Here is a 25835-nt window from a genome sequence, read left to right as displayed (position 1 = left end):
TTGTCCACGTTTGCCTCTGTAATAAAAAGACGACACCAACGACTCACCAAAGTTCTCCCCGCCCCAGATGTCCATGGCAGTGTCGTATTTGCCGAGATGGTTGAACCAGGATCGGTCAATCACAAAGAGGCCGCCCGCGATGATGGGAGTCCTGTCACAGAGAAACATAAACAACAATGAGAGAGAGAGATTACTGTATGTCTACTTATTGGTTTGTAGTCTCAGTAGTGTCATTTTTATGGAAAAGTCAATCATTTCTCACTGACATCTGTGCTTGAATCTGTCCAGAATCAAATCAAATCCAAAGTCAAATGACTCTTTCACCACTTTTGTTGCTCTGTGTTTTTCCAGAAAAGACAAGAGCTTGTTGGTTTGCTGCCTGCCACCCACCCACACGCACACACACACACACACACACACACACACACACACACAGGCTGAATCATCATCTGGACAACGTGATGAGTGAATAGCCTGGGGACAGCACATTGTGTCATAAAATACCCTCTGTTTATTAACAATTATCCTGCCATCACCGCCTGCAAATAGGACTTGTGTGTGTGTGTGTGTGTGTGTGTGTGTGTGTGTGTGTGTGTGTGTGTGTATGTAAGCACATAAAAACCCTTTTCAAGCTCAATTTGTCCTTGTGTGTTTAATGTGTGTGTGTGTTTCTATTTGTATGTGACTGAGGAAATTAAAAAGCATACTATAACTTGGCAAATACATGAAATGAGACGAGGCTGGTGCATATTTGTGTGTGTGAGTGATCTGGTACTTCTGTCTTTGTGAGGAGGACCGACCCACGAAAGCTGTTCTACCCAAAAGAGTTTCAAGGCTCATCAGACACAAAAACACTGCACGGCAATTATGAAACCATGGGACAGGATTTTACAACTCTGGAAATATATTCATGGAAATATTCATTTTATCCTGACTCATGGCGATCGCCAAGGAAATAGTACAAATATGCTGTTAAGTTGTCTGCACTTGTACATATCGTTGTTGTCGGGCAGAAACCTCATACCTCCATATCTGGTTATTTTAATTTGTTTTGCTGTTGGTCTCCCTTTACATCTGTCTGTGGGTTTTACAAATATTTAAACAGTGACAAGGTGATTTTGTCTGACTTAATTTTTTTGAGGTAAATAGCTCAATAAAATCAGCCACTTTTAGATCCAAGGTTTTTACCCGTCAGCGACGATATTTGACTTGCCAAAGCGGGTGTATTGACAGATGCAGTCTCATTGCATTGCTGCAGCAAAGGTTGAGCCACACACACACACACACACAGGCACCCCAGTGTGCCAATGCAGTGGGTTTTATTAAAATAATAAGGGGGCTGTTTTTTTTTGTTTTTTTATGGAAACAAATCATAATCATGATTATTTTGGTCAATATTGAAATCACGATTATGATTACACATTGACTTTTGGAAAGATGTTGCATTTATCGAACTTAAAACAAACAGTGAAACAGTTAAACAAATCTACAGTGAAAACTGTGAAATGTTTCCTTTTTTTTCATTCAGAACACAAGACAAAATAAGAATTTACTTGTAAAATGCTTTTCTCGATTACATTGTTTTTGTGATCGTTAGGAGCCAAAATCAAAATCGCAATTTAATTAGATTAATCGCACAGCCTTAATTTGAGTATCTCACTTTTATGCTACTTAAAACTACAGTTATTTGACTTTGTTAGAGCACGTACGCTAGCGTTGATGGTTAAGGGTTCAGGCAGAGGCTAGGAATGCATCCTGTCAATGAAGGTCCCCACAAGTATAGTTTAAAAATGTGTGTATGTTCCCAGACGGACACGGTGACTCAGTCCAGCCCCCGCAGGTTGACATCGCACAGACAGAAGCAGCACACTGACATTCAGGTAGAGACAGATCATCATAATATACACACACACACACACACACACACACACACACACACACACACACACACACACACACACACACACACACACACACCCGTCCATCTGTAAGTGTTTAACACTCTGCCTCCACTAAAAACAAGCACAAAGTCAGACAGTCATAAGTTGGCACAGCAATAAATCTGGCTTCCTGCCACCGACCTGAATTATGAAGAAGGAACAGTGCCAAAGTTTATGTATGACTTCTTCCTTGCCCAGCAGGGGGCGCTGCAGCAATAACAGGTCAAGATGTTTGTTACTGATTGATGCACTAAGGATCTGTGTCCTCTGTCATGTTAGCAGTGGTCGGTCAGCACTGCTCTGCGATCAAAAACAAGTCTAACTGCGTGTCAATCACTGCTCATGCACATGCATTCATTCTCCCTTGTGGGGGGAGGGGCTTAGGAGACCATTTTGGGCTTTAGCGGAAAGGGGGGAGGGACTGAGAAGTTGTCAATGGTCACATGTTTTGGCTAAGTCCTGGATCTTCGCAATCCTACCTACGGCACCTTTAAATGCAGCGTGTGATTGGCCCACTACCGCAGCAGCAAGCGCATTTGGCCTGGTATATTTACAATGATTTGACTTGCTGTCTGTTTGCAATGTGCTACATTCCCGGACCGTCAATACCGATAAAGTCTCATCATACATTACATGCATTGACATCAACATAAAAAAACACACACAGTTGATTAAGTTCAATCGATTGGATGACTTAAAAGATATTAGAATACAACAAAGATGAAGCTATAGAGCCCCTTAAAGATAATAGCTTGGGTGCATCAATCAATTTTTTTTTTAATCTTTCACATCTTTGGGGGCGCTGTAAGAAGCCAAAAGGTAGAAACACGAACATCGCTCAAAGATGAAGATTACATTGGGTTCAGAAGCTTCTGCAGAGTGAAAACAACTTAAGAAAAGGGATTCAAAGTTTGAAGATTTTTTAGACAAGTATTGTACTTCCTCATAATAAAATCTGAAGATAGATGTTTAATTAATTACCCTTATCTGTGCATTACTTGTTGATAGTCCAGCTTGCACCAAACACTATTGTACAGCTACATTTAAAACACTTCTTAAAGCCACTCATTTTAAATACTTCATACTTTATATGGAAAAACATATTTTGGATATACATGCAGAGAAATAGTTGACTGAACGTTCAAAGTATTAAAGTATAAGGAGAGAATATTGGGACATTATTTTAATGAATATCATTTATACAGAAATACAAAGTTTATGTATATGTGGAAAAACTGTAATCTAAGTAGTCTAAGCTAAATAGTTTTTCTTCCCTATGGAGACTGTTGAAAACAGCTTGTCTGTACAGTAAAGATCAAGTGCCCGCACACACACACACACACACACACACACACACACACACACACACACACACACACACACACACACACACACACGCAGAAGCACTCAGACCACATATAGCGGCAATTAAAACTCCACTCAAGCTTGAAAACGGGAAGTGAAGATCAGGGTTATACACCCACGTCAAACCTTTTTCGGCAACGTTTTAATGCATTCATCTACTGAACCTTCTGAACATGAGGATAACTTCCTCACTTTTTCGGCGTATGGTTGGAGAAGGTGGAACTTTACACGTTAGAAACCAGCTTGAGCCTTCAGGTTTTAAACTAAAGCCACAGAAGCTGATCCTTTCGTGTCAGCTTTTCTTTTCTTTTTTTTAAAGTTCAAAAAAGCATGCACATCCAGACCATAAAACTAGGTAGAGGACAGAAGAACGTGTACCAGACTGAGAAATAGAGTCGGCACACTAGACAATGCTCCGATGAAATATTTATTCAATTACCAAAAAGGTAATTGAGGGCAGTGTGCAGACTCTATTTCTCAGCTTTTCTTTTCCCCCCAGTTTTCAGGTTTAGATTCTATTCCAAAATAAATGTTTTTTTCCATTTTATTTTTTATTATTGAAGTAATTAGGATATCAACATATCAAATCACATTTTTCTCTCTTTTTCACAAAATAAACCGTACCCCCCCCTTCTACAAACAAAAAGTAGAAACAAAATAACTTGCCACATGAACCAAAAGAAAAAGCTTTTACAATTTTATCTTCTCAAAATAATCAATAAACGGTTGCCATATTGCCTGGAATTTGTGTGCAATCTGAGTGAAAATTTAATCTTTTGCAAAAATATTTTAAATAAATCCAAAATATCCATACATACATTTGTGTGTATACCTGAATTGGCATTATACCGTATGTTTGTGTGTGTAAGTGTCTTACTTGATTGGCTGGGTCGGGTCAGTCCGACGCGCTCTCTGTTCAGGTGAAAGCTGCTCCCACTTAAAATGGAGACTCCAATCAAACCCTGAGAAAAAAATAATATGCATACACATTAAACTGTAGGAAAATACTGTACTGAACCAAGGCTTTAGTAAATTAGGCTAAATGCTGTATAAGGAGGGAAGCAGTAGTGAAATACCATGGCAGACTGGAATTACGGTAGACTTGCAGATGTACAGCTTGATTTTGAAATCTTGTTAGAATAATCAAAAACCATAGCCAATGAGCCATATTTTCAATTGCTGATATTGTGGAAAATTCTCAATTGTTTAATCAAAACATACACACTGAAAAAAGTTGGACTTTATGTATTCAGACCAATCAATTAAAGGGACAGTTCGGATCTTTTGAAGTGGGGTTGTACTAAAGTAGATGACATTGGGCATGCCCCCCCATTTGGACGCTTTTTAGACACCTAAAAACATCTATTTCAGGGTACGCTATTTCGAATATTTTAACTGCTTTACCATACTGTCAGACAGCCCTTTACGATGGGGAACTGAAGCCATTATATCGCTCTTTACAAAGCCACTGGACTCCTTTGACAAAAATATAAATTTTATTTCGCAGAACATGGGAGTTGCCAGTGTACTGCTGCCTTGATCGGTTAGTTTGCTAGTTTTGTTAGTTCCTAACCTTTTTAAAACACCAAAGTCACACAATAACCACTGTATATTTATTGGTACAATTCTGTGTTTTATTTTTGCCTTTTGAATTATCATTTACTGTGTGTGTGTGTGTGTGTGTGTGTGTGTGTGTGTGTGTGTGTGTGTGTGTGTGTGTGTGTGTGTGCGTGTGTGCGCGCACGTACAAGCAAGCAAATGTGTGTGCATGTGTGTGTTTAATTGTGTAGGTTTGTGTGATTGCTGATAAGGCAGTCCAGCAGGCCAAGGAGTTGCTGCCACAGCACTTCCATCCCTCCATCTGTGAGTGTATGTGTGTGTGTGTGTGTGTGTGTGTGTGCTTCAACGTGTGTGTGTGTGTGTGTGTGTGTGTGTGTGTGTGTGTGTGTGTGCCTGGATCAATGAGAGTCCATCTTATAACCATCTTTTTTATGTTATGAGCGACATCTTCATCTATAATTTAAATGTCCTTTGTGGGCCCAACAATCACCATCGATTTGGACCTCTCCTTTGTGTGTGTGTGTGTGTGTGTGTGTGTGTGTGTGTGTGTGTGTGTGTGTGTGTGTGTGTGAAGGACTGAGAGCAATGGACAGGGCTATTATCAACATTGATTGGCAGACCGCTGTTACGAAGAGAAGAAGATTGGAATAAGACAGGCTAATGGATAGCGAGAGGGACTATGAAGCTCTCAGGAGAAATGGGCTTCAGAAAAAGACGAGCGGAGAATACAGGTGTGTATTGTTCCGATGTATTATCAGGCCATTTGGTTTCAGCTCATCTGTAAATGCAGAATCTTGTCGAATCTAAAAGAAAAAAAATGCCCTACCTCAAATAGTCTGTTCTGGTTCTGCATCATCAATCTGGGATGTTGGGTGCATTAGAGGACAGTTACCAATTCAACCACAAAACCTCCACTTTCACTGCTATTAGTGATTATTTGGCTTCAAGCTTTCAAGACTGCATTTCAGCAGTGCACAAATATGCTTTTCAAAACGGAAGACAATCTGGCATATAAGTCTTAAATAGGACACCAATGCCCCCAATGATGGAGGAGATATCCAACATTTAAAACGCTCCCGGATTTTGTTATAGCTCTGTCTAAAGTTGCAAAGTGAGAGAAGCTACTTCTGGCACCAGGGGTTTTAGAGGTAAGACTCCCATTTATTGTTTGCACAGGCAGTTACAGGTGACTGACAGTTGGAGCCCTTTAACGTTCAGCTTGACAGTTTGTACTGTCGGCATTTTAACACATTTGTTAAGTACATTTTCCCATCTTTGTCACGGAGAGACTTGAGAGTATGGGATGGACTTATTTTCATTGTTATTCCTGGTGTTTTTAGGCAAATGGATGGCAGACATTAGGAAATATTTAACAAATACGAACAAATAAAAGTCAGTTTATTATGTGTTGTAGTGAATAGCATATAGAGAAGTCACCTTTAGTGTATTTTGATATGAAACATTCAATCACCAAAGTTAAAATGCATTGAGTGCATTGCTAAAGAAAGCTAAAGATTACACTTTGTAGAAAAGCAAACCCATCAGCATTTAAATGAGTTCACAAAGGTTGGGGTTCTACGACAGTTTTGGACAAATTGTGCATGTGTTTGGTTGCCAACTGTTTATTATTTATTTTCCATTTTCCCACAGCGATGGCAGATGAGGCTCATGTTTATTGTCGTACTTTTAGCCATTAGCCATACCAAACTGATGCAAAAACATATCTCTTCTCGGAAAGTTGAAATAGTTCAAACTAACTTTACAGAGGGGAAAAAGCAGCGGCTCCTCACATTGAACACCTCTTTACTTCCCTCCCAGCTCAGTAGTGTTGATTTCTGAATGCCAACACAGTTTAAAATTGAGTTTCAAAACATCAGCAGTGACCTTGGTGGAAATTTAGGGATGCTAAGGGTACTATTACAAAATGAATCAACATACATCACGTTACATAAATACAGTTAGGCCATGTTTATATATATTTCTGAATCCAGCGTTAGGGAAGGGACTACTTAGGGGGCCAAATGCACGTACATTTGCAAATGTAGCGTTATCACCGCCATGGCCAACCCGCAGAAAGCGCACGTCGTATTTACCAAACCTGCAGTTCATCGGGTAATCAGCGCCTTTCTCCGCCCACTATACCATAAATTGCGCTGTAGCAAAGCGTTTTAGTACTTGTGCTATGATAGGGCTGAGTGCAGACTGCGATATTCCCACTGCTGATACTGTGACTGTTTGAAATGATCCTGATGCCAATATTTGACTATAGCGAGGAGTTTAACAACTGCTGGAATGCAATGTGAATGTGAGTCGGAGATTCAGTGTCATCTTTGATTTCTTCCAGTAACTGTAATATTGCGTGGCTGCTTAATCTGTAACACTTAATGATTTTGTTCTCACTCAACTGAAAAAGTGTGATCCTTGTGGCAAAAATCTTTTCAGCTCGTCTCGTTGGCCCATGTCTCCATCTTGCTCTGATTACTGCTGTCATTTCACTAGGAGACATATGCGAGGAAACCCGCTTCCAAGTTTACACCTGCTTTTAAGAGGCGGAGAATTTTCACCGCAAAATAGAGGCGCGCTTTCACGGGCGGCTTTTGTACATACCGCGGAATACAAAATTAGCCGCACCTTACGCTTCCCCTCTCATCTCTTTATGGGAAACTCCCACTGTCCTGCTGAAATGGGCGCAAAAGCGTTAGTACATCTGGCCCAGGGTCTCTTGGAGATCCAACTTGAGGGTCATTGCGACAAAGCAGATATCTCAAAAGTGTTCCTATTCGAGGTTACGTCAGAGAAAATGAACTCGTCATGAACTCATCACGAAGGGCTTCTTCATAAATCAAAACCCTCAGGTGTTTCTCTCCGTCATCAAAAGACACCCTGAAGGTGCCTCGAAGCCATTTTTATTTCTCAAGGTGTGGTGAGTGTGAGAGTGTGTCCATACCTCCCCGGAGATCAGCGGAGGCCGCCACATAGGAAAATGTGTCCATGTTGATGATGTCGATGACCGGGCTGACCACACAGGTTGGGTCCTGGACACAAAAAACACACAGGCATTCATGGGTTAGAGCTCTAAAGCAAACTCAAATATATTGAAAGAGTATTGGAAAAATAAATCAGAACGGGAAAAAAAAAGATCATAAATTTCGAAAAAGAAAAATACCGCAGAGAGAAAAAAGAGACAAAACGACCGAGAAGGTGAATGTGTTCCTGTGTGCACACCATCACATTTCACTGCAATGAATATATTTTTCAGTCCAAAGTGTGTGCATGTGTGAAACAGACTGTGTATTCCAAGGTCCTTTTAATATTGCACCACATTAAAAGAAATTCCATTAATTCAGCACCATCATGCACACAGCACATTTAGCGAGGCAAGGGTGACCTCTACCTCTGTTCTACTTCAACAGAGTTCCATTTTATTCACTTTGCTGGCATTAATGTCAGATTGTTGAGCAATATGAAAACAAGAAATGCTGAGAACTCGGTGAACTCTAAATGAAAGGAGAATTCATCAGGAGAGAGCAGAGAAAAAAAATATATCGCTGTGAGTCAGTGAACGTAAGCACACAAGGACATTGGCAAATTGGCTTTTCGTTTTATTTGTGTTAGATATGTGAAGGGTGGAAGGGAGACGAGATCAGAGCTGATATTGAAGTCCTGACACCTCATTGGTCTGTTGGGAAATAACTGCAGATGTTCTGGTACAAACTTTGAGCTGAGACTACCGATAAGGGGGAATGATCCGCAGTGGAAAACACAGCAGAGAAAAGGACTTGGTACTAAAAGAGAGTTGAGCTGAACCATGCAGAGGAAACGAGGCGATGGTGTACTTTGACTTCTAGAAAGTTCTGTCTTTTATGACTTAAGCCGCCTACACATGATCTGCGGTAAAACCACTCTGCGCTGGCCGTTCCACTGTTTTTTACTATGGGGAGAGGGATGCTGCCCAACTAGGCGGAGCGCTGCCTTTGGCGTCGCGCACGGCTCGGAATTGCTGCTCTCAAAGTTCAAATTATTTCAACTCTGACCTCGTTGCCGCTGACCGTTCAATGCGTAACCACTTATTCCAGAAGCAATGATGACGCATACCTGCGCTTTACCCTGCAACCCTACCTCGCGGTTTGACTGCGGATCATGTGTAGGCAGCTTAACACATCCCACAGAATGTATACAAGTGAAAAAATGTCAAACCTATATCTGCTACAAAACATGTATTTGTTGTTGCCCATATCACTTCTTTTTTTGTGTTTAACCATCCATATGGCCATACGACTCTTATGGGTTTAGCAAAGTTACTGTCTCCTTAACCCTTAAACAGAGTCCTAAAGCCTAGTAAAAGTAAGAACAGGCACTTGACTTCCCTCATATTTTTACCTTTATGGCACCATTCGCTCTCTACAAGGATAAAAGTACAACACACACGCACACGCACACGCACACACGCTAGACTTGAGGTCCCTGTTAAATCATAGTGTCCCGCTATTAGTTTGGTCAAACGGATGGATGCGCCTTCAGCCAGTGATATTACAGAGCAGGTGGAGCGGTTCTGGACCATTAGCTGCAGGGTCAGTGCAAGGGGACGCGGGCTGCATCCCTCTCTGGCTCCAGCCACATTACAAAGCACTGCGAGTGCTTTAATAGCTGTTACGGTAATGACACTGTGCAGCACTCAGGGTGAAGCATTCACAACATTACTGTTGTAATTGGATGAGTGTTATTTTCAAATCGCTTGGGAGCAGTTTCTTAATTTCAGCCACTTCTTCTTTTTTTTCCACCTGATTTGAAACGAGAACATTCGATGACCGAGCCGAGGGGGAAAACTGACCACCGAAACATTCTGCATTATCACCATCCTTCATGCATGCCTCCTGCATTTGAGCTGGATTACATAGTTCTTTATTAAACGTTATGCAGTATGACCACAATAGAAAATTGTACAATGATTGAGGAGGCATAAACCTGCAACGTCCATGTCCAAAATGCTGCACAATAACTTCTATGTCAGTACGAGTTTTATCAGGCTGCATTTTAATTTTAATATTAGATGGCTCTTATTTAGTTGTCTTTAAGGTACAACATTCTGGGATTGTATGTGATTCTTTTTGTTTATTTTATTAATGCATTTACAATTATTTATTAAAAGATCAGTTTTGTGGTTAGTCTGTAACTCATTGTTGCTGGCGATGACACTCGACAAAAATATGTTCAATTTCAGTGAGGCTTTAATAATGCTGGTTAAATTAAAAGATGTGAAGCATTAAAAAATGAAACTCAAACGGTAACACTTTACTTGAAGGTATCAACATAATCGTGACATGACACTGTCATAACTATGACAGGACACTGTCATGAACGTGTCATAAACATTATAAACATTACATTACGTGTCATTTGGTTTTTGTCATGACAAGTTGACATTGTTTGGGTTGTCTTGATTATGACAACTTGACATTAATCAAAGTGACATATACCAGAAGTTGTCTTGATTATGACAACTTGACATTAATCAAAGAGACATTACCAGAAGTTGTCTTGGTCATGACAACTTGACATTAAATGTCTTTGGAGTGTCCTTATTTAGACAACTTGACATTAAACAGGATGACATAATGTCAAGTTGTCATGACATCCCCTGGTAATGTCACTTTGATTAATGTCAAGTTGTCATAATCAAGACAACTTCTGGTAATGTCACTTTGATTAATGTCAAGTTGTCATAATCAAGACAACCCAAACTTGTCATGACAAAAAACAAATGACACTTAATGACAGAAGTCATAAACGTTTAGGACTTGTTTATAACGTTTAGGACACGTTCATGACAGTGTCATGTCATAGTTATGACAGTGTCATGTGACGATTATGTTGATACATTCAAGTAAAGCGTTACCACTCAACTCTAAACTAATAATCTGCAAAAAATATTATCTTGACGTTGGCTTCGATGTTTTGCTCTAAAGACTGCAGCTAATATCAAAAGGCTAAACTTATCACTCCACAACATCAAGAACTCCACACTGCACTTTTGTAAAGTTCTATTTGGGGTGTGTTATTTTATTTTGAAAATGTGCCAGTGTTCCCTGTAGCCTAGGCTCCCTTGGAAATTACTTCTTTTTCCTTTATTCTATAAATTCAGATTGAGTTTCTGCAGCAGGCACTCCTTGTTCTTTGTTAATTAATTGTTATTGAAACCAGGGTACCTTTGCTGCTAAGGCTTATTATTCCAATCAATGTAAAAACATGAAACATAGGACTTTCTTACTCACTAACCTACTGTAGACGATGTTTGGATATACCTGAAATCCCTCACTTTGTCAATCAATCTATAGACTTTTAAGGCGTTTGTTTTTTAGGGCTCACTGTTCAAGACTTAGTATACCCTGTTGTACAATGCAACATTAAAAGTAGTGAATAAGCAATGGCACTACACAATCATCTCTTGGACATGACATACACAGTGTGCACTATTTACTTTATAATCTTATTCACAAAATTCCCCATCCTACAGTAGAAAAGAAGAAGAAAATACTTGACAGGTTAATGCAGCCTGGGTGTTGAGAATGACAAATGTAGAAGCTTTAGTGTAATGGACACAGGGTGAATTACATGCAATACTTCACCGAATCAACCAGAGGAGAATAGAACTGCACTTGCTTACCATAAATGACTCCTATGACCATAAAATAAACTAGAATAGTTATTTGGCATCAATGATTAAATGAAATGTTTGTAAAAATTTGACAACAGTATGTTCCATGAGTCTTAAGGCACTTTCACACCTAATGTTCAGTAAACGCGGGGCGGAGTACAGAATGCGGGGGAAGGAGAGGTCGGCCCTTATGAGAAAGAGGGAGAGCAATGTGCGGTCATAATAGGTTATAAATCTGAAAGTTATCGTCCCTTAAATCAGTGATTCTCAATCACTGATTTAAGCACCTCTCGACAACAAGAGAAAGAGAGCTGCAAATTGGTGTCTACTTGCCTCCCCCTGCTGATTTGAGTGCTTTTTGTAAATGCTCTGATAAATACATGTAAACAAAAAAAAATGTAAACTAAACTGTAAAGCAAAGCATTATTTAACAGTTAGCCCATTGCATTGTCAAATGTGCGCCAAGCACTGTGGATCTGTGATGCATTTGTGACTTTTCCTCTCTCCCTGACCCACCTTCAGAACCCTAAGCTGTGTTCCAGGACCTCCTGATTTACAAAAGGAACTCTGAATATAGCACATGAAATGTACCAAACTCCCACAGTAATGCAGAAACCATTTCATTCCCCCCCCCCAACCATCTGGCGACCCCCAGGTTGAGAACCACTGCCTTAAATCATATATAAGTCCGTAAATTGTGTGCAAGGTTGACATTCTGAAGTTTTTTCGTTCACTTCCTGTATTTGGGGCGGATCGACCCAAAATGTGGTTTAGAATATAGACAGTAAAATATAATGTTTGAATGAAAGAAGAAACCCTTTATGTGAAAACACAACAAGAAGCAAGTGGAACAGAAGTTCACCTAGAAGTTGGGCAGGACTTTAGCTCTCTATATCAATGAGACAGACAATTTGAGGGGAATAAAACTTTATGGCGGTGTGGAGTTCTGCTTGTGTGTGTGTGTTTACCTGGATCAATACCTCATACATTTAAATCTAAATATATGACTATAATGCGACTGGGAAGACAGTGACGGATGACTCTTCTGCTCAAACACACACGCACACACACATTTCAACCGTGAGTATGAATATGGATGATGTTGATATAGCTGCAGAATCCGATCAGGCCGTGTGGTTTACTTATTGATTGCTGCTCTACAGATGGAGATCAAAGGTCTTTAATATCAGCAGAAACAACTGTTGACTTGACGCATTGGAGGAGGAGGAGGAGGAGGAGACAGATGAGCAAATGAAGAGATGGGAAGGGAAAAAAAAGAGGACAGATGGTGTGAAGACATGAGAGGAGTCAAATAAAGTGATAAAAGAGAAGAGATGGTGGGAGGTGGTGTGAAGAGAGGGCAGGAGAGAAGAGAAATGGATGGAAGAGATGCAAAAAAAAGGGGAAGGAGGAGAGGTAAAGAGCAGAGGACAGAGGAGAAGAGGAGATGGGTAGAGAAATGAGAGGGAGTGTGAGGAGAGGGGACATGGAAAGGTAAAAGGAAAGATTAAAATAAATGATGAGAAGAAAAGAGGAGAGTAAAAGGAGGAGGAAAAGGGGACCAGAAAAGGGACCAGAGAGGAAAAGATATAGGCAAAAGGAGGATACGTGGTAGAAAAGAGTAGAAAGGAGAGAACAGATAGAGAAAGGAGTTTCAAAGAGAATGTAGAAGAAGAGAGGAAGAAAAGGAAAGAAGGTGTAAAGAGCAATAAAAACTATTGAGGACGTGAGAGGGGAGGTGAGGACAGAAGGAAATGGGAAGAATAAAGAGGAGAAGAGGTTCAAGGAGAGTAGTCAAATAAGTTGATAAAGGAAAGAAAGGGAGGTGTTAAGAGAGAGTAGGAGGGAAGAAAACATGATGAAAGAGAAGAGAAAAGTGGGGAGGAGGGGTGTAAATAGAGTAGAGAACAGGCGAGGGAAGTAGGAGAAGGAAGAAAAAAGTCAAGGAGGTAGATAGAGATAAGAGAATAAAAGACAAGAAGGTTTGTGAAGAAAGGGCAGAAAAGAAGAGAAGAATAAAGAAGAGGTGTCTAGAAAGCTAAATAAAAGGTTAGAGAGAAATGATGAGAAAAATGAAGTGAGGTGGTGAGAGGGCACGAGCAAATAAGAGAGGAGAGAGGATTAGATGAGAGGAGAGATACAGATAGGTGGTGTGGAGGAGTGACGAGAGAGACAGAGAGACACGAGAAAAGAGGAGAGGACAGATGAGATGAAGGACAAGAAGAAGGCAAGAGGAGGAGAGAGAAGAGAGGACAGAAGAGGATGGGGAGGCAAGGTTAGAAAAATTATATGAGGAGGCGAGGAAGAGGAGAGACAAACAGAGGAGAGCGGAGGGGTGAAGAAGAGAGAGCAGCACTTATTCCTTAACGAGAGGCAATCAGACCGACAGCTATTTTCTCCCATGGTGCTATTTCACCTCGACCACTGGAGTCGACACACAGACACACAGACACACAGACACACACACACACACACACACAAACACTTGTTGTAGTGCAGTGTAGTACATCATATTTTTTAAAGTGGCCTTGCCTTGCTAGTTATTGACACTCATGATCCCATCCATACATGAGTATGTAACGCCCACACACACACACACACACACACACACACACACACACACAAACACACACACACACAGGCACCCCTCTTCAAGGTTAGATGTAAAAAGTGAGCTGAATTAGGATTTAAACAGTAAAGCTAGACAGACAGACAGACAGACAGACAGACATAAACGTTTTGTCAGGGTGGGGGTATGCTCTACCTTCTTGATCCTCTGCAGCAGGGGGGGCAGCCAGTCCTTGTTGACCTCACAGTGGCTGTCCAGGAAGGTGAGGACCCTGGCCCGCGCAGCATCGGCCCCCCGCACTCTGGACCTGATCAGACCTGACGCACAAAGAGATTCATAAACATCATTCATCATAACACACATACACCACACATAGACTGGCAGGATCAAATCTGGGGGGGAGGGGGGGGGGAGTGAAAGATCAGCGCTTGTCCCTCCCTCATTACCACCACTGAGGTGCCCTTAACCCCCAACCGCTCCAGTGGAGCTGCTCAGTGGCCAGCAGATCAGACTGTGGTTGTACTGGGCAGCTTTCAGGTATGAATGGTGAACTGTATGACAGATCATCATTGCAAAAAATAAAAAATAAAAATGACCTGGATAAATAAAGGTTGAAACTAGAATCAATAGAAACATCTTAGAAAGAAGTCACACTGTGTATCTCTCTCTCTCTCTCTCTCTCTCTCTCCCCCCGTGTGGTCTAGACCTACTCTATCTGTAAAGATAATTTCTGTTATGATTTGACACATACATATAATTGAATATCAACATGTATGAAATGAATATCAAAATGTATAAACAATAATCTAAATATATCATTTTTTTGGTCTAGTACCCAGTAAAGAACATGCACAGCTCTTTGTGTTAAATAAATGAACCAAACAGCTTTGATATTTTTATTTTGGCAACTATGTATTTTTAGGTTTTTCCCAGTGAGGTTTCATTTCATTTTGTTTTTAGAAAATTATTAACATTGAATTTTTACTTGTGTTAAAAAGTACCTTTGAATTGTACTTATCTATAGTACTTTAGTAAATGTATTTAGTTATATTCCACCACTGCAAGCAGCAAGTTTTGTGGTGGCTGACTACAGTTGAGGGTTTGAATCCCACTTCTGTCAAGTAGTCTTGATGTCTTCTTGTTAGCCTAGATTTCGCAGTATCTCTTCATCTCTAATACATGCATGCATACGTACATTATACATAAATTAACATCAAGCTGTGCAGTTTCCAAACAGTACACATGCACTCCCATGCAGCTGATATCGAACAAACAGCCTCACACCCGCAAGAGCTGCTCTCTGTTAAATTGAAATGCTCCACTTTGCCTGCTGAAATGAATTCTTTTCAGGGCAGCAGATCGGATAAGACAATATATATTCAACTTTCACGCTCTCGAGCTGTGACTATCAGTTACACACACACATTCCTCCATCCTCTTCCCACACACAATCATTTAAAAACACTGGAACCCTTAACCTTGGTATTGTTAGTGCCTTGCTCTATCTATTGACATCCCCTATCTCTCTCTCTCTCTCTCTCTCTCTCTCTCTCTCTCTCTCTCTCGCTCGCTCTCTCTCAGTCAGTCAGCGAAAGGGAAAATCGATGCATGGCTCTTAGAGGCCCTGTCAGACATGGACACAGCCTTTTAACAGGCCCATCACACTCTGCATGTGTGTCGGGAAGAGAGAACGTGTGTCAGCTGACTGTGGTTGTGCTGTCGAGAGACAGAGACAGAGAGAGAGAGAGAGAGAGAGAGAGAGAGAGAGAGAGAGAGAGAGAGAGAGAGAGAACGAGTGTGTGTGTGTGTTTAAATGAGCCTGTTAGGGAGGTCTCACTGATGGGGGCCAGTGTTCTCCCCTATTTGGACTAAATGGTCTAATCAATACTCCCTGACATGGAGACGTACTCTACGTGTGTGCGCGTGTGCACGTGTGTGCGTGTGTGTTACTGTAACTGTGCGTTGGGTCCATTGTGAGCGTGCGTGTCGGTGACATTGTACGAGGGGCCGTGAAGTTTCACGCTGCGCTGTTAGGCCGAGGCTCAGCCAATTAAAAATCCCATTTCATCCTCAATAAGGCTTTATTTTCTGGATGGATGGACACACACACGCACGCGCACGCACACGCACACGCACACGCACAGGACCAACATACACAGATACTCACAAACTTACACAAGTGGACATCTACTCAGATACACACACCACCTACAGTGCAGGACAGGCTGACTTTGTACAAGGCAGAATGGTAATATACAGTGATAACTGCCCATCTCAGCTGTGTGTGTGTGTGTTTGTGTGTGTGTGTGTGTGTGTGTGTGCTATTGTATGTTTGTGAGAACAAATTACAGTTGAAGACCTAAGTTGCATTAAGTAAATGTCGAAGTCTCGGTTTTGGAAAATAACAAAAATTGTCACTACCAAGGCTGGAAAGGTGTTGATATTATTCAGCAATCGATCCAGCATTTTGTTTGAATCATAGTGATGCCTTTAAATCTTTGTCTTGAGGATAAAAGGAATAGTCCACCAAAAATCTTTTAAGAAATACTCACTGACTGACCTTTGAAGGTGAAAGGTTTTAGGTTGTTATATTTGAATCACTTCTATCTCAAAGCTATGGACTCTTCTTAATAAATGTACAAGAAGACAAGAAGCAAAATGAAAGGGTCTGCTGGGAAAGAAGTTTTGACATCAACCAGAGTCTGAGCTGTCATACACACACATAAACACGCTCACGCAACACAAACACACACACACACACACACACACACACACACACACACACACACACACACACACACACACACACACACACACACACAGTTAATGCATTATACCGAGGGCATTTGTACAGCTGGTGCACTGGCTGTTTGTGGCAAATAAATATGGACGACAAAAACGCTCAGTGACACTTATCGGTTCAATTTTCTAAGCACAAACGGACATTTGGAAAAACAGAAAAATGGGTTCCACTATCCAATTTTTCATTTTTTTCTGCCTTGACAAATTAAAAAATTGGATATTTAACCTTTTTTTTCCAATTTTCTGTTTTTTATTCAGAGGATCAGAAATTTAGAAAATTAAAAAATTGTGTCTGGGCTGCAATGGTATTCTCTCCCTCGTTCTGCCTAGCTAAGCCCCGCCCCCCACTTGAAACCATCAGTTGCAAGCACCTCTGACCCCAAAGTCTATCAGTTTTTCATTTTGGTCCATATGCAGTTAATGACCTGCATATTCCGCAAAGTAGAGGAAGAGAATACCATTGCAGTATTGAATAATTGGAGCTCAGATGCAATTTTGTAATTTTCTCAATTTCTGATGCTCTGAATATAACAACAGAACATTTGAAAAACAGGTTAAAGATCCAATTTTTTAATTTGTCAAGGTGGAAAATAACTGAAAAATTTGATATTTTAACCTATTTTTCTGTGTTTCCAAATGTCCGTTTGTGTTTAGAAAATTGAACTGATAAGCGTTACACTGACCCAAAACTCTCCAGCCTGCAAATTTGCACAGAAAAAGCAAAGTGAAATTACTATGGCCAGTCTGCCTTTAGATTAGGTTTTGGCTAATGTTAGGGAATGCAATATGCCTACGACGGTTCTCACAAGTACAGAAAGTAAGTTCTTACTGGTGCTTTTATGTGCGTGTGTGTCAGAGAAGACTTACAGTATCAGCATGGTGAGTTTTTATAGGCATTAAAAAGACAATCAAGTCAGAAGGCCTGAAGCAATACACTATTAACCAGCCGAACTGATGAACCCTGCGTGTGTGTTTGTGTGTGTGTGTGTGTGTGTGTGTGTGTGTGTGTGTGTGTGTGTGTGTGTGTTTGCCAGTGTGTGATCAGCATGACTGTGCTATAATGAAATCCTTCAGTGACAGCATGTAGGACAAGTGTTCCTGTTGTTAAAGAGAGAGAGGCAAATGGCGAGGTGAGTTAGAGAGGAAGGGAACAATTATAAAATACAAGGGGGGAAAAAAAGGGAACTAGAGAGAAAGATCAAATATGAGAAAGAGAAAGACGTGTCAGATACTCAGAGAGAAAGAAATAAAAGTACTTGAAGAAACGAGAGATATTAGTGAAACAAGACTCATCTTATGTCGAGGTGTTTCTGTGCAGTGGCTTCTGAGTGTTTTCTGCCTCAGTTTGTCGCAGTGAGAACAGTGCTATTTGAACTCAGGTGGCACCAAAATGACAGCAATGAGATGTCTGAAAACGCCTTTGTCTGTCTCTTTGCAGGAAAACTGTGCCGAGGTCAGTTCAGAGTGGAATGGTAATCTGAACCATCAGAGAAAATGACGGTCAAATGGAGGGGTTATAGTGAAGGTTTAAGTGTGGGTGTGTTCCCAGTCCTACTTTAGACCATGTTCACAATCTCTGAACTTTGAAAGGCAAATGTGTTAGCCCAAATGGGTTTAAACTTCTGTGCTTCTATGGGATTTACGATTTTTGATATGGTGCATAGTGGTGCAATGTTCCCTTGTATGAGTGGCTCCTGTAATTACAGCGCTGTCAGAACATTTGTAACACTGTGAGGCATGTTCTGTAAGCAAATCTTACATGTCTCAGAAGGAGAGCTTTTAAAGCAGCGTACCAGTGGGGTTTCCTGTTCTTTATATCCATGTCAAACACGATGGGGAAAAAAAGGGCCATGCAGTTAGAAGTGGAGATTATGTCTCTTTAAAATTTGATCACAAAAAAAAGAAGTGGAGATTATAACCAGTTGCTGCTTCAGGCAGGGGTGAAATTAATTTTATAAATCGTAACACAAAGTCATCAGAAAGACTTTATCTGTTTTGTTTGTTGTAATTTGTTTTTCATAGTGTCTTTATGATCTGATCTGCATGCTCTCTCCGTTGTGGTCATTCCTTATCATTGTGTGTTCTTATTATTTAATTCTTTATTTGGTTCCGCATCAGCTAAAGTGGTTGCTAGTCTTAGTTGCTAGGACTTATTACTATTTACATGTAGTATACGTTAGGGATAGTGCTGTCAGTTAAACGTGTTATAAACGGCATTAACGAAAAGCCATTTTAACGGCGTACATTTTTTTATCGCAAGATTAACGTTCTTTTTGGCCTAGCAAACTTTGTAGTTTTTTTCACATGCTGGAAAATCTAACTTTTCCCGAACCCCGTGGGGAGGAGGGCCACAACATCATGGCCACCAACAAAACTGGGCAAAGATTGGTCTTGCTCGGGCTTTAACTTCTGGATATTTGGCGGCATTGCCACAATGGACCGAACGGCTTCGCTCGCATCTTTCTAGCACACGTCCTCAACGTCATCGTTCTCAGCCACTCCCTCTGTTTGCTGATTGGACCGCCAAAAACCTTGGCTCGAGAAAACCCAAGAATATACTGCAGATGGAGTACCGAAGCGAAAGGAAAATTGAGCAGAAGTACGTAGGAAGGCGGAGCCAGGCTAGTAGAATTCCACTGCTGGAACATGAAAGGTTAATGGACTAATATCATCTACCTGCCTGTTTTAAATAGAGTACTGAGCATCAGAACATCCAGAATCAGGAACGTTTTCCTGGCCCCTACAGCATTTACTTCCCAAAATGTTCTTGACCCCATCACATTGTCAAGCTGTCATGTTAATTTGCATATTGCATTCATTTGTATTCTATATTTAAGAGCATGGAGGCTGCGCCACATGGATTATATAATATATATACCTATATATACCTATATATTACTAAAATGAGGAACAACATCCACATTTAGTGTGATTGAGGCATTAACTCTCACTGGTTGTCATTTGCGTATTTTTGCTGCTTCTGGCATTTTACGAAGTAAAGTGTCCCATTTTAGGTCGTGGTCTTGCTTTTGAATTTGTGATATATTTGGTTTCAGCTCTTGAAAGACATTTTCTCTTCAGGAACATTTCTTTTATGACAGTCTGCGTCTCTCTCTGCCACTCTGGGCTCTATTTCAGTAGCAGCTCCTGTCATTTCAATTCACTGCAGGTCATTTCAGTTCTGCAGTTCTATATGTAGCCACAGATGAATGAATCAATTTCACTTCACTCACTGTCTGTCTTTATGTCCATCTGTCTGGGAGTGTGTTTACATATGGGCATGTTCAGTCAAATGTATGAAAAAGGCCAACCCTGGACCATTTCATTACGTATACATGCACATTCGCCGAAATATGTTCTACACACACAAGTCTACTGGTGACAAATGTATACAGAGCAACAAGTCCTCCAAACCATACCACGGTATGTGTCATTTGGTCCCCAAATACGACCCACAGGGGTGTTTCATAAATTAGCGCACCCTATCGGTGGTGGAAATGCCACTTCACTTCCAAACCAGAGAACGCCTGTTGCGATTTTAAATACATCTTTAACCAAAACTACTTAGTTAAGTTTGTGGTTTGGGTTAAAATCAGACGTTACTTCACTTCACATAACGTGACGTGAACCTCGCTCTCCCGGTTGAAGGTCCTGTCTTTGTTTGACCAATCCACCACCCCGACACCTAATGTGGAAAATGTAGGTGCCCTTATAGTTTGTATAGACAGTGAAATAAATGGACAGTGACCAGTGAAGTCAATTAAAAGCACTTTTTAATGGCTGAGCGTTACTGTGTAGCCACAAACTGAGCTTGAAGATGTAGATGTGACGTGAGCAACGTTTCTGTAAGTTGTAAGTCTTCTGGTAGCTGTGCCAAGAGAAATCTGTTTGTTTGTGGATAAATGTTACTTCATATGGATTCACTTGCCACATACCAAAGTATTTCCAATCCATCAAAACGTTGCTGAAATATTTTGTTCCGATGCTTTCATGGACTCTCTATGGGCTTCTCCATTGACTGTATTCCTCCACCTCCCCCCCTGATTGCCTGTGAGCGTCTCCTGTACTATACGGTAATTTCTCTACTGACAGAAAGTCTCGTGGTTATGAAACAATCGTTAGCCTATTTTTACAAAACGGCTGCTACAGGGCCATAACGTGAGATATAAGGTAATGGAGCCTTTTATACATTGTCATGTTTCTTTAGAAATAAACAATGGACAAATAGAGTCTTTAAATGCTTCAGATGTAAAGTTATTCATTATTACGTTACATGTTACATTAGCTGATGCTTTTATCCAAAGCGACTTCCAATTAAGTGCTTTCAACCCTGAAGGTTGAAACTCCAGACAACAAGAAGTAAGTGCAAGTACATTACCTTTAAATAAGCAAAACTACAAGGAGGCATATGAAAGTGCAGCTTCAATAAATATATATATATATATATATATATATATATATATATACAGTACAGGCCAAAAGTTTGGACACACCTTCTCATTCAATGCATTTCCTTTAATTTCATGACTATTTACATTGTAGATTCTCACTGAAGGCATCAAAACTATGAATGAACACATATGGAATTATGTACTTAACAAAAAAGTGTGAAATAACTGAAAACATGTCTTATATTTTAGATTCTTCAAAGTAGCCACCCTTTGCTTTTTTTGATAACTCTGCAAACCCTTGGTGTTCTCTCAATGAGCTTCATGAGGTAGTCACCTGAAATGGTTTTCACTTCACAGGTGTGCTTTGTCAGGGTTAATTAGTGGAATTTTTTCCCTTATTAATAAAAAAGCAAAGGGTGGCTACTTTGAAGAATCTAAAATATAAGACACCACCATTTTATTCACTGTCATAGTGATGCCAAATGAATGGGAGTCAATGGAATGCTAGCGGAAGGTGATGGCTTGTTAGCCTCAGAATATCCCCATAGGAGGTACGCCTTCCGGCTGATCGCTTACCCCCTTGTTAGTCCGTCACCTTACTTCCTGCTTTGCTACATCATAATTACTACAGCCACTAGTGGGCGCCGTCCCCATAAACGTAAATATAGGACGCAATTGCTGCTTGTACTAACAACGTCTGGGAGCACTTTTCGGGGAAGAACAGTCTCATGCACAGACACACACATACAACAGCAGTGCGGATAATTAAACATGCAAATATATACGCACACAAACATGTTTAAAATGTTAGTGTAAATTCACACACACATACACACAGTTGTTGCCGTACCTTCTCTCTTGTTGTTGCGAAGGCATTTGACTTTGGGCAGTTTGATGAGAAGCTGGCAGTCACTTTCTGAAAAAAAATACAGAACACAACTATTCCAATGAACAGAACAACAATATAACAGAACTGAGTAGAACATTGTGTGCTGTGTAATATATCATGATCATTTCTTGATGCTGGGGGGAAATTAGCAGCTCGTTGAAAAGCTCTGCAGCAGCAGGACTACAATTCAAAGCTTTCAGTTTGACAACTCAGACATTCGCTTAGTTGATGTTCAGCCGACTGTGTGCTCCCTGCTGAATTTTAAGAGTTGAATTAATATATTATTTGAAATATAACTGTCTGCTGTAATACATGTTAAAACATACTCTGGAGAAAAGTGTCATAATGAAAAGAAAAAAAGGAAAAAGGGAGAACGGAATAGCTGCGCTGTGAGTCATTTACAGGAGTGAAATTAATATTTAACACTTGTTTTGGAACAACAATGGCTTTGGAAAATATTGCCTGTCTTACAAAATTAGACTCAATGCAAATACATTATTTCAGAAAATTACACATCATGATTTAGAAGTCCAAAATAGTGAGGTAATGATGAGAACACTGGAAAACTACTAATAACTGAGAAGTAAAGTAACAAGTGATAAACAAATTGCAGCTTATTTCCAAGATTAGGGTTGCCTCCATATTTCTTTTCTTTATTATTATTTGTTTATCTTTTGGTCCGTAAATGTCAGAGAATAGTGAAAATGACCCGTCAATATCTGAGAGCACGGGGACATTATCAGGTTGAATGTTTGTCCAACCAACAGTCAAAAATCTAAAGACAGTAAAGCATTTAATCCTCATATCTGAGAAGCATTATTTGTTTCAAAAAAAGATGTCCTCAACGATTAAAGGTGCTGTAGAAATTAGGTAGGATTGTGAAGATCCAGGACTTAGCCAAAAAATGTTAACATCGACAACTTGTCAGTCCCTACCCCCTTTCTGCTAAAGCCAAAAACGGTCTCCTAAGCCCCTCCCCCCACAAGGGAGAATGAATGCATGTGCATGAGCAGTGATTGACATGCAGTTAGACAACCCCGGCCCTGATTGGTGCATCTGAACAGTGAGACGTGGATTTTTGCAAACCGCACTACAGGCTGTAGGTGGTACCAGAGGAGCCAGATTTTGTTTTTTTTATTACCTGCTTCATGTAGTTCTACTGGAACATAGGATCAGTTTCAGCAAATATGACAGAAAGTTAGTTTTATAAGTCTTACCTACTGCACCTTTAATCTATTATGAAAAGAGTTGCTGATCCATTTTCTGATCGATTAATTGGCTAATCGTTTCAGCTCTCTATCCCTGAGTAATTGTGATTATTATATCCTGGGAATTAAACATACGATAAACATTGTTATATCATGTTGTCATTGGGCTTATCATTATATGGTGATGTTATCAGTTTCTTATGTTTTCCAGAGCTCCAGGATATTCCGTAACACAAAGGAGAAAACATGTTTTTAATAAAACAACAAAGTCATATTTTACTATTCATTTTGAAATGACTTACTTCACACAAGTGCAAGTAGTTCAACTGCAAGTCCTTTAGGACAGTTACTATTGCTGCTACTGCTTTCTCTACTATTTTGATATGAAAAGAACAAATTTAAAAAAGAAAAGGTTTTGGAAAAAAAAATTTCAGTCCCACTGTTTCAAAGTTTAGTGGTCTAGAATGACTGAAAACCTCCATCGGAGACCTTTGACCAGACGGGACGCCTGGTTGCTTTCCTCTCCACTCAATTTCTCCTTTCAAGGGGGACACTGGGTGCTCTTTGTGAAAAAAGAGAAACACTGTGACCCTGATAGAAATTGTTTCACCCATTACGAGGGTTAGCTCTTCACACAAAAGAGAAAAACGTTTTTAAGAAATTAGGATTGCAGCCAAAGGCAGGATATAAACTGGATTAAATGAAGCTGTGTGGGAGGAAATGAAGTTCTTGAAGAATCTTTCCTCTGTGGTTTTATGGCTCGGCCTTCACACTCTGTTGTAAGGTGACATCTAGTCATAGTTGCATTATATTTATTGTGACTATTATTGCCACTGTTCGTCACACCCCCAACCGGCACTGTCAGACCTCCTATCAAGAGCCTGGGTCTGTCCCAGGTTTCTCCCTAAAAGGGAGTTTTTCCTCGCCACTGCCGCACTAAATGCTTGCTCTTGGGGGGGAATTACTGGAATTGTTGGGTCTTTGTAAATTATAGAGTGTGGTCTAGACCTACTCTATCTGTAAAGTGTCTTGAGATAACTCTTGTTATGATTTGGTACTATAAATACAATTGACTTGTGTAACACTGTGTTTCCTGTTGTTGCTCATTTGTACATATTCTATCTTTGGTTGTTTACTTGCATGTATTAGTCTCCACTGCTGATTGCGTCTCTCCGCTGCTTCTTGATGATTTTCTTCACAGTCTAAATCCAGCACTATTTAACCGTCATCACTTGGATTTTTCACTTCTGTATATGTCTGTGCGGCACCATCTGTCCTGATTGGCTGTCAGGTCGACTCAGCAGGTGTCTTTGATAATAGGATGTTGGAAAGACTCGTCAGCAGCTACTACTGAGCCCCCGGTATCAGAGTGCATGTTCTGCAAAGATGACTTTTCCTTACTGGAATAATTGGTGTTGATGTTTTTCCCCCCCTCTGTGCTGCGACGGAAGTTTCTAGTTCATGTCCGTTTCGCTGTATTTCACCAACTACGGACTGAAGGCTCAAAAAAAAAAAAAAAAATGTTTGAAAAATTTGGCAAGGCAGCCGTGTCTTTGAGACTTTCCTTTTTAATATGTTACACTAAAGGGAGCATAGCGTAAATTCACGGAGTCAAGCTCGGCTATTATCTCAGCTCATAGCTGACAGTCAGCTAAGCCAGCACACCAGCTGATGGCTCAGCTGATTCCCTCCTAAGCATATGATTGGATTTCTAAATAATGGGCTCTATTTAAACTGCTTTTCCCAGCTGACCTCGCTGCGTCTCTGCTAGTGCTTGCAACCCACCTCCACCCCCAACTCCTCCTTTTAAATGTATATTCATGTTGTCTGACTCTATCAATGTCATGTTTGCTGTCATCGATGCTGCTCTGTTCTGTACCCTAGAGGGATCCTGCCACTGCTGCTCTCCCTGCTTAAGGCTTTTAAGCCATTTTCTAGCAAGAGTGTAAAGAAAAAAACAATTTCTGTGATTGCTCCTCTTGTAAAAGGGAGATAAAACTCGTTAAAAACTGTTTAAACATATATCAAGTCATCTGTAAAAAAAAAGACATTCATTTCCCAAGATAGCTGGATAGTAGTATTTAGCAAACGTTGCTCAAACAGAAATGGAATAGTGCATTTGTTGGGGACTATTTTCAGATGCTGGTTAATCTACATTTGGTGCTCTAGTGAGTATCTGTGGCAGCAGGACGGTGTGTGTGTGATTGAGTCAACATAAACTACAGTGTGTGTGTGTGTTCATTGTGATGAAGGAACATGTCGCCCAGTGCAAAATTGTGGCTGACTGATGTGTTTTTATGGCACAAAGGGAAGAAGATGCATCAGGCTTTGATACACACACACAATGTTAGTAGGGAAATTTGTCCATTCGTAGTTGGTTTTGGTCTTTTTATGTGATTTGGTTGACAATTAAAAAAACAAAGAATATCTAAAGATTCTAAATTGTTAAAGTTCAA

The 25835-nt window shown here is 40.3% G+C and overlaps 1 protein-coding gene across 2 annotated transcripts in view; it reads right to left on the bottom strand.

Moving 5' to 3' along the window:
- Positions 1 to 25835, bottom strand: part of galnt14 (UDP-N-acetyl-alpha-D-galactosamine:polypeptide N-acetylgalactosaminyltransferase 14 (GalNAc-T14)) — a 200818-nt gene that overhangs the window by 26470 nt on the left and 148513 nt on the right. For both annotated transcript variants that reach the window (XM_028605705.1, XM_028605703.1), the window contains 5 exons: positions 22133 to 22198; positions 14285 to 14406; positions 7813 to 7900; positions 4183 to 4267; positions 48 to 151 (listed from right to left, as the gene is read on the bottom strand). In XM_028605705.1, coding sequence (XP_028461506.1) covers positions 48 to 151; positions 4183 to 4267; positions 7813 to 7900; positions 14285 to 14406; positions 22133 to 22198 — 465 coding nt within the window. The remainder of the gene's footprint in view (positions 1 to 47; positions 152 to 4182; positions 4268 to 7812; positions 7901 to 14284; positions 14407 to 22132; positions 22199 to 25835) is intronic.

The sequence above is a fragment of the Perca flavescens genome, chromosome 18 (assembly GCF_004354835.1).
Source record: "Perca flavescens isolate YP-PL-M2 chromosome 18, PFLA_1.0, whole genome shotgun sequence".
Classification (NCBI taxonomy): Eukaryota; Metazoa; Chordata; class Actinopteri; order Perciformes; family Percidae; genus Perca; species Perca flavescens.
Note: the sequence above shows the minus strand (reverse complement) of the source record. Positions and strands in the feature narration are given on the sequence as shown.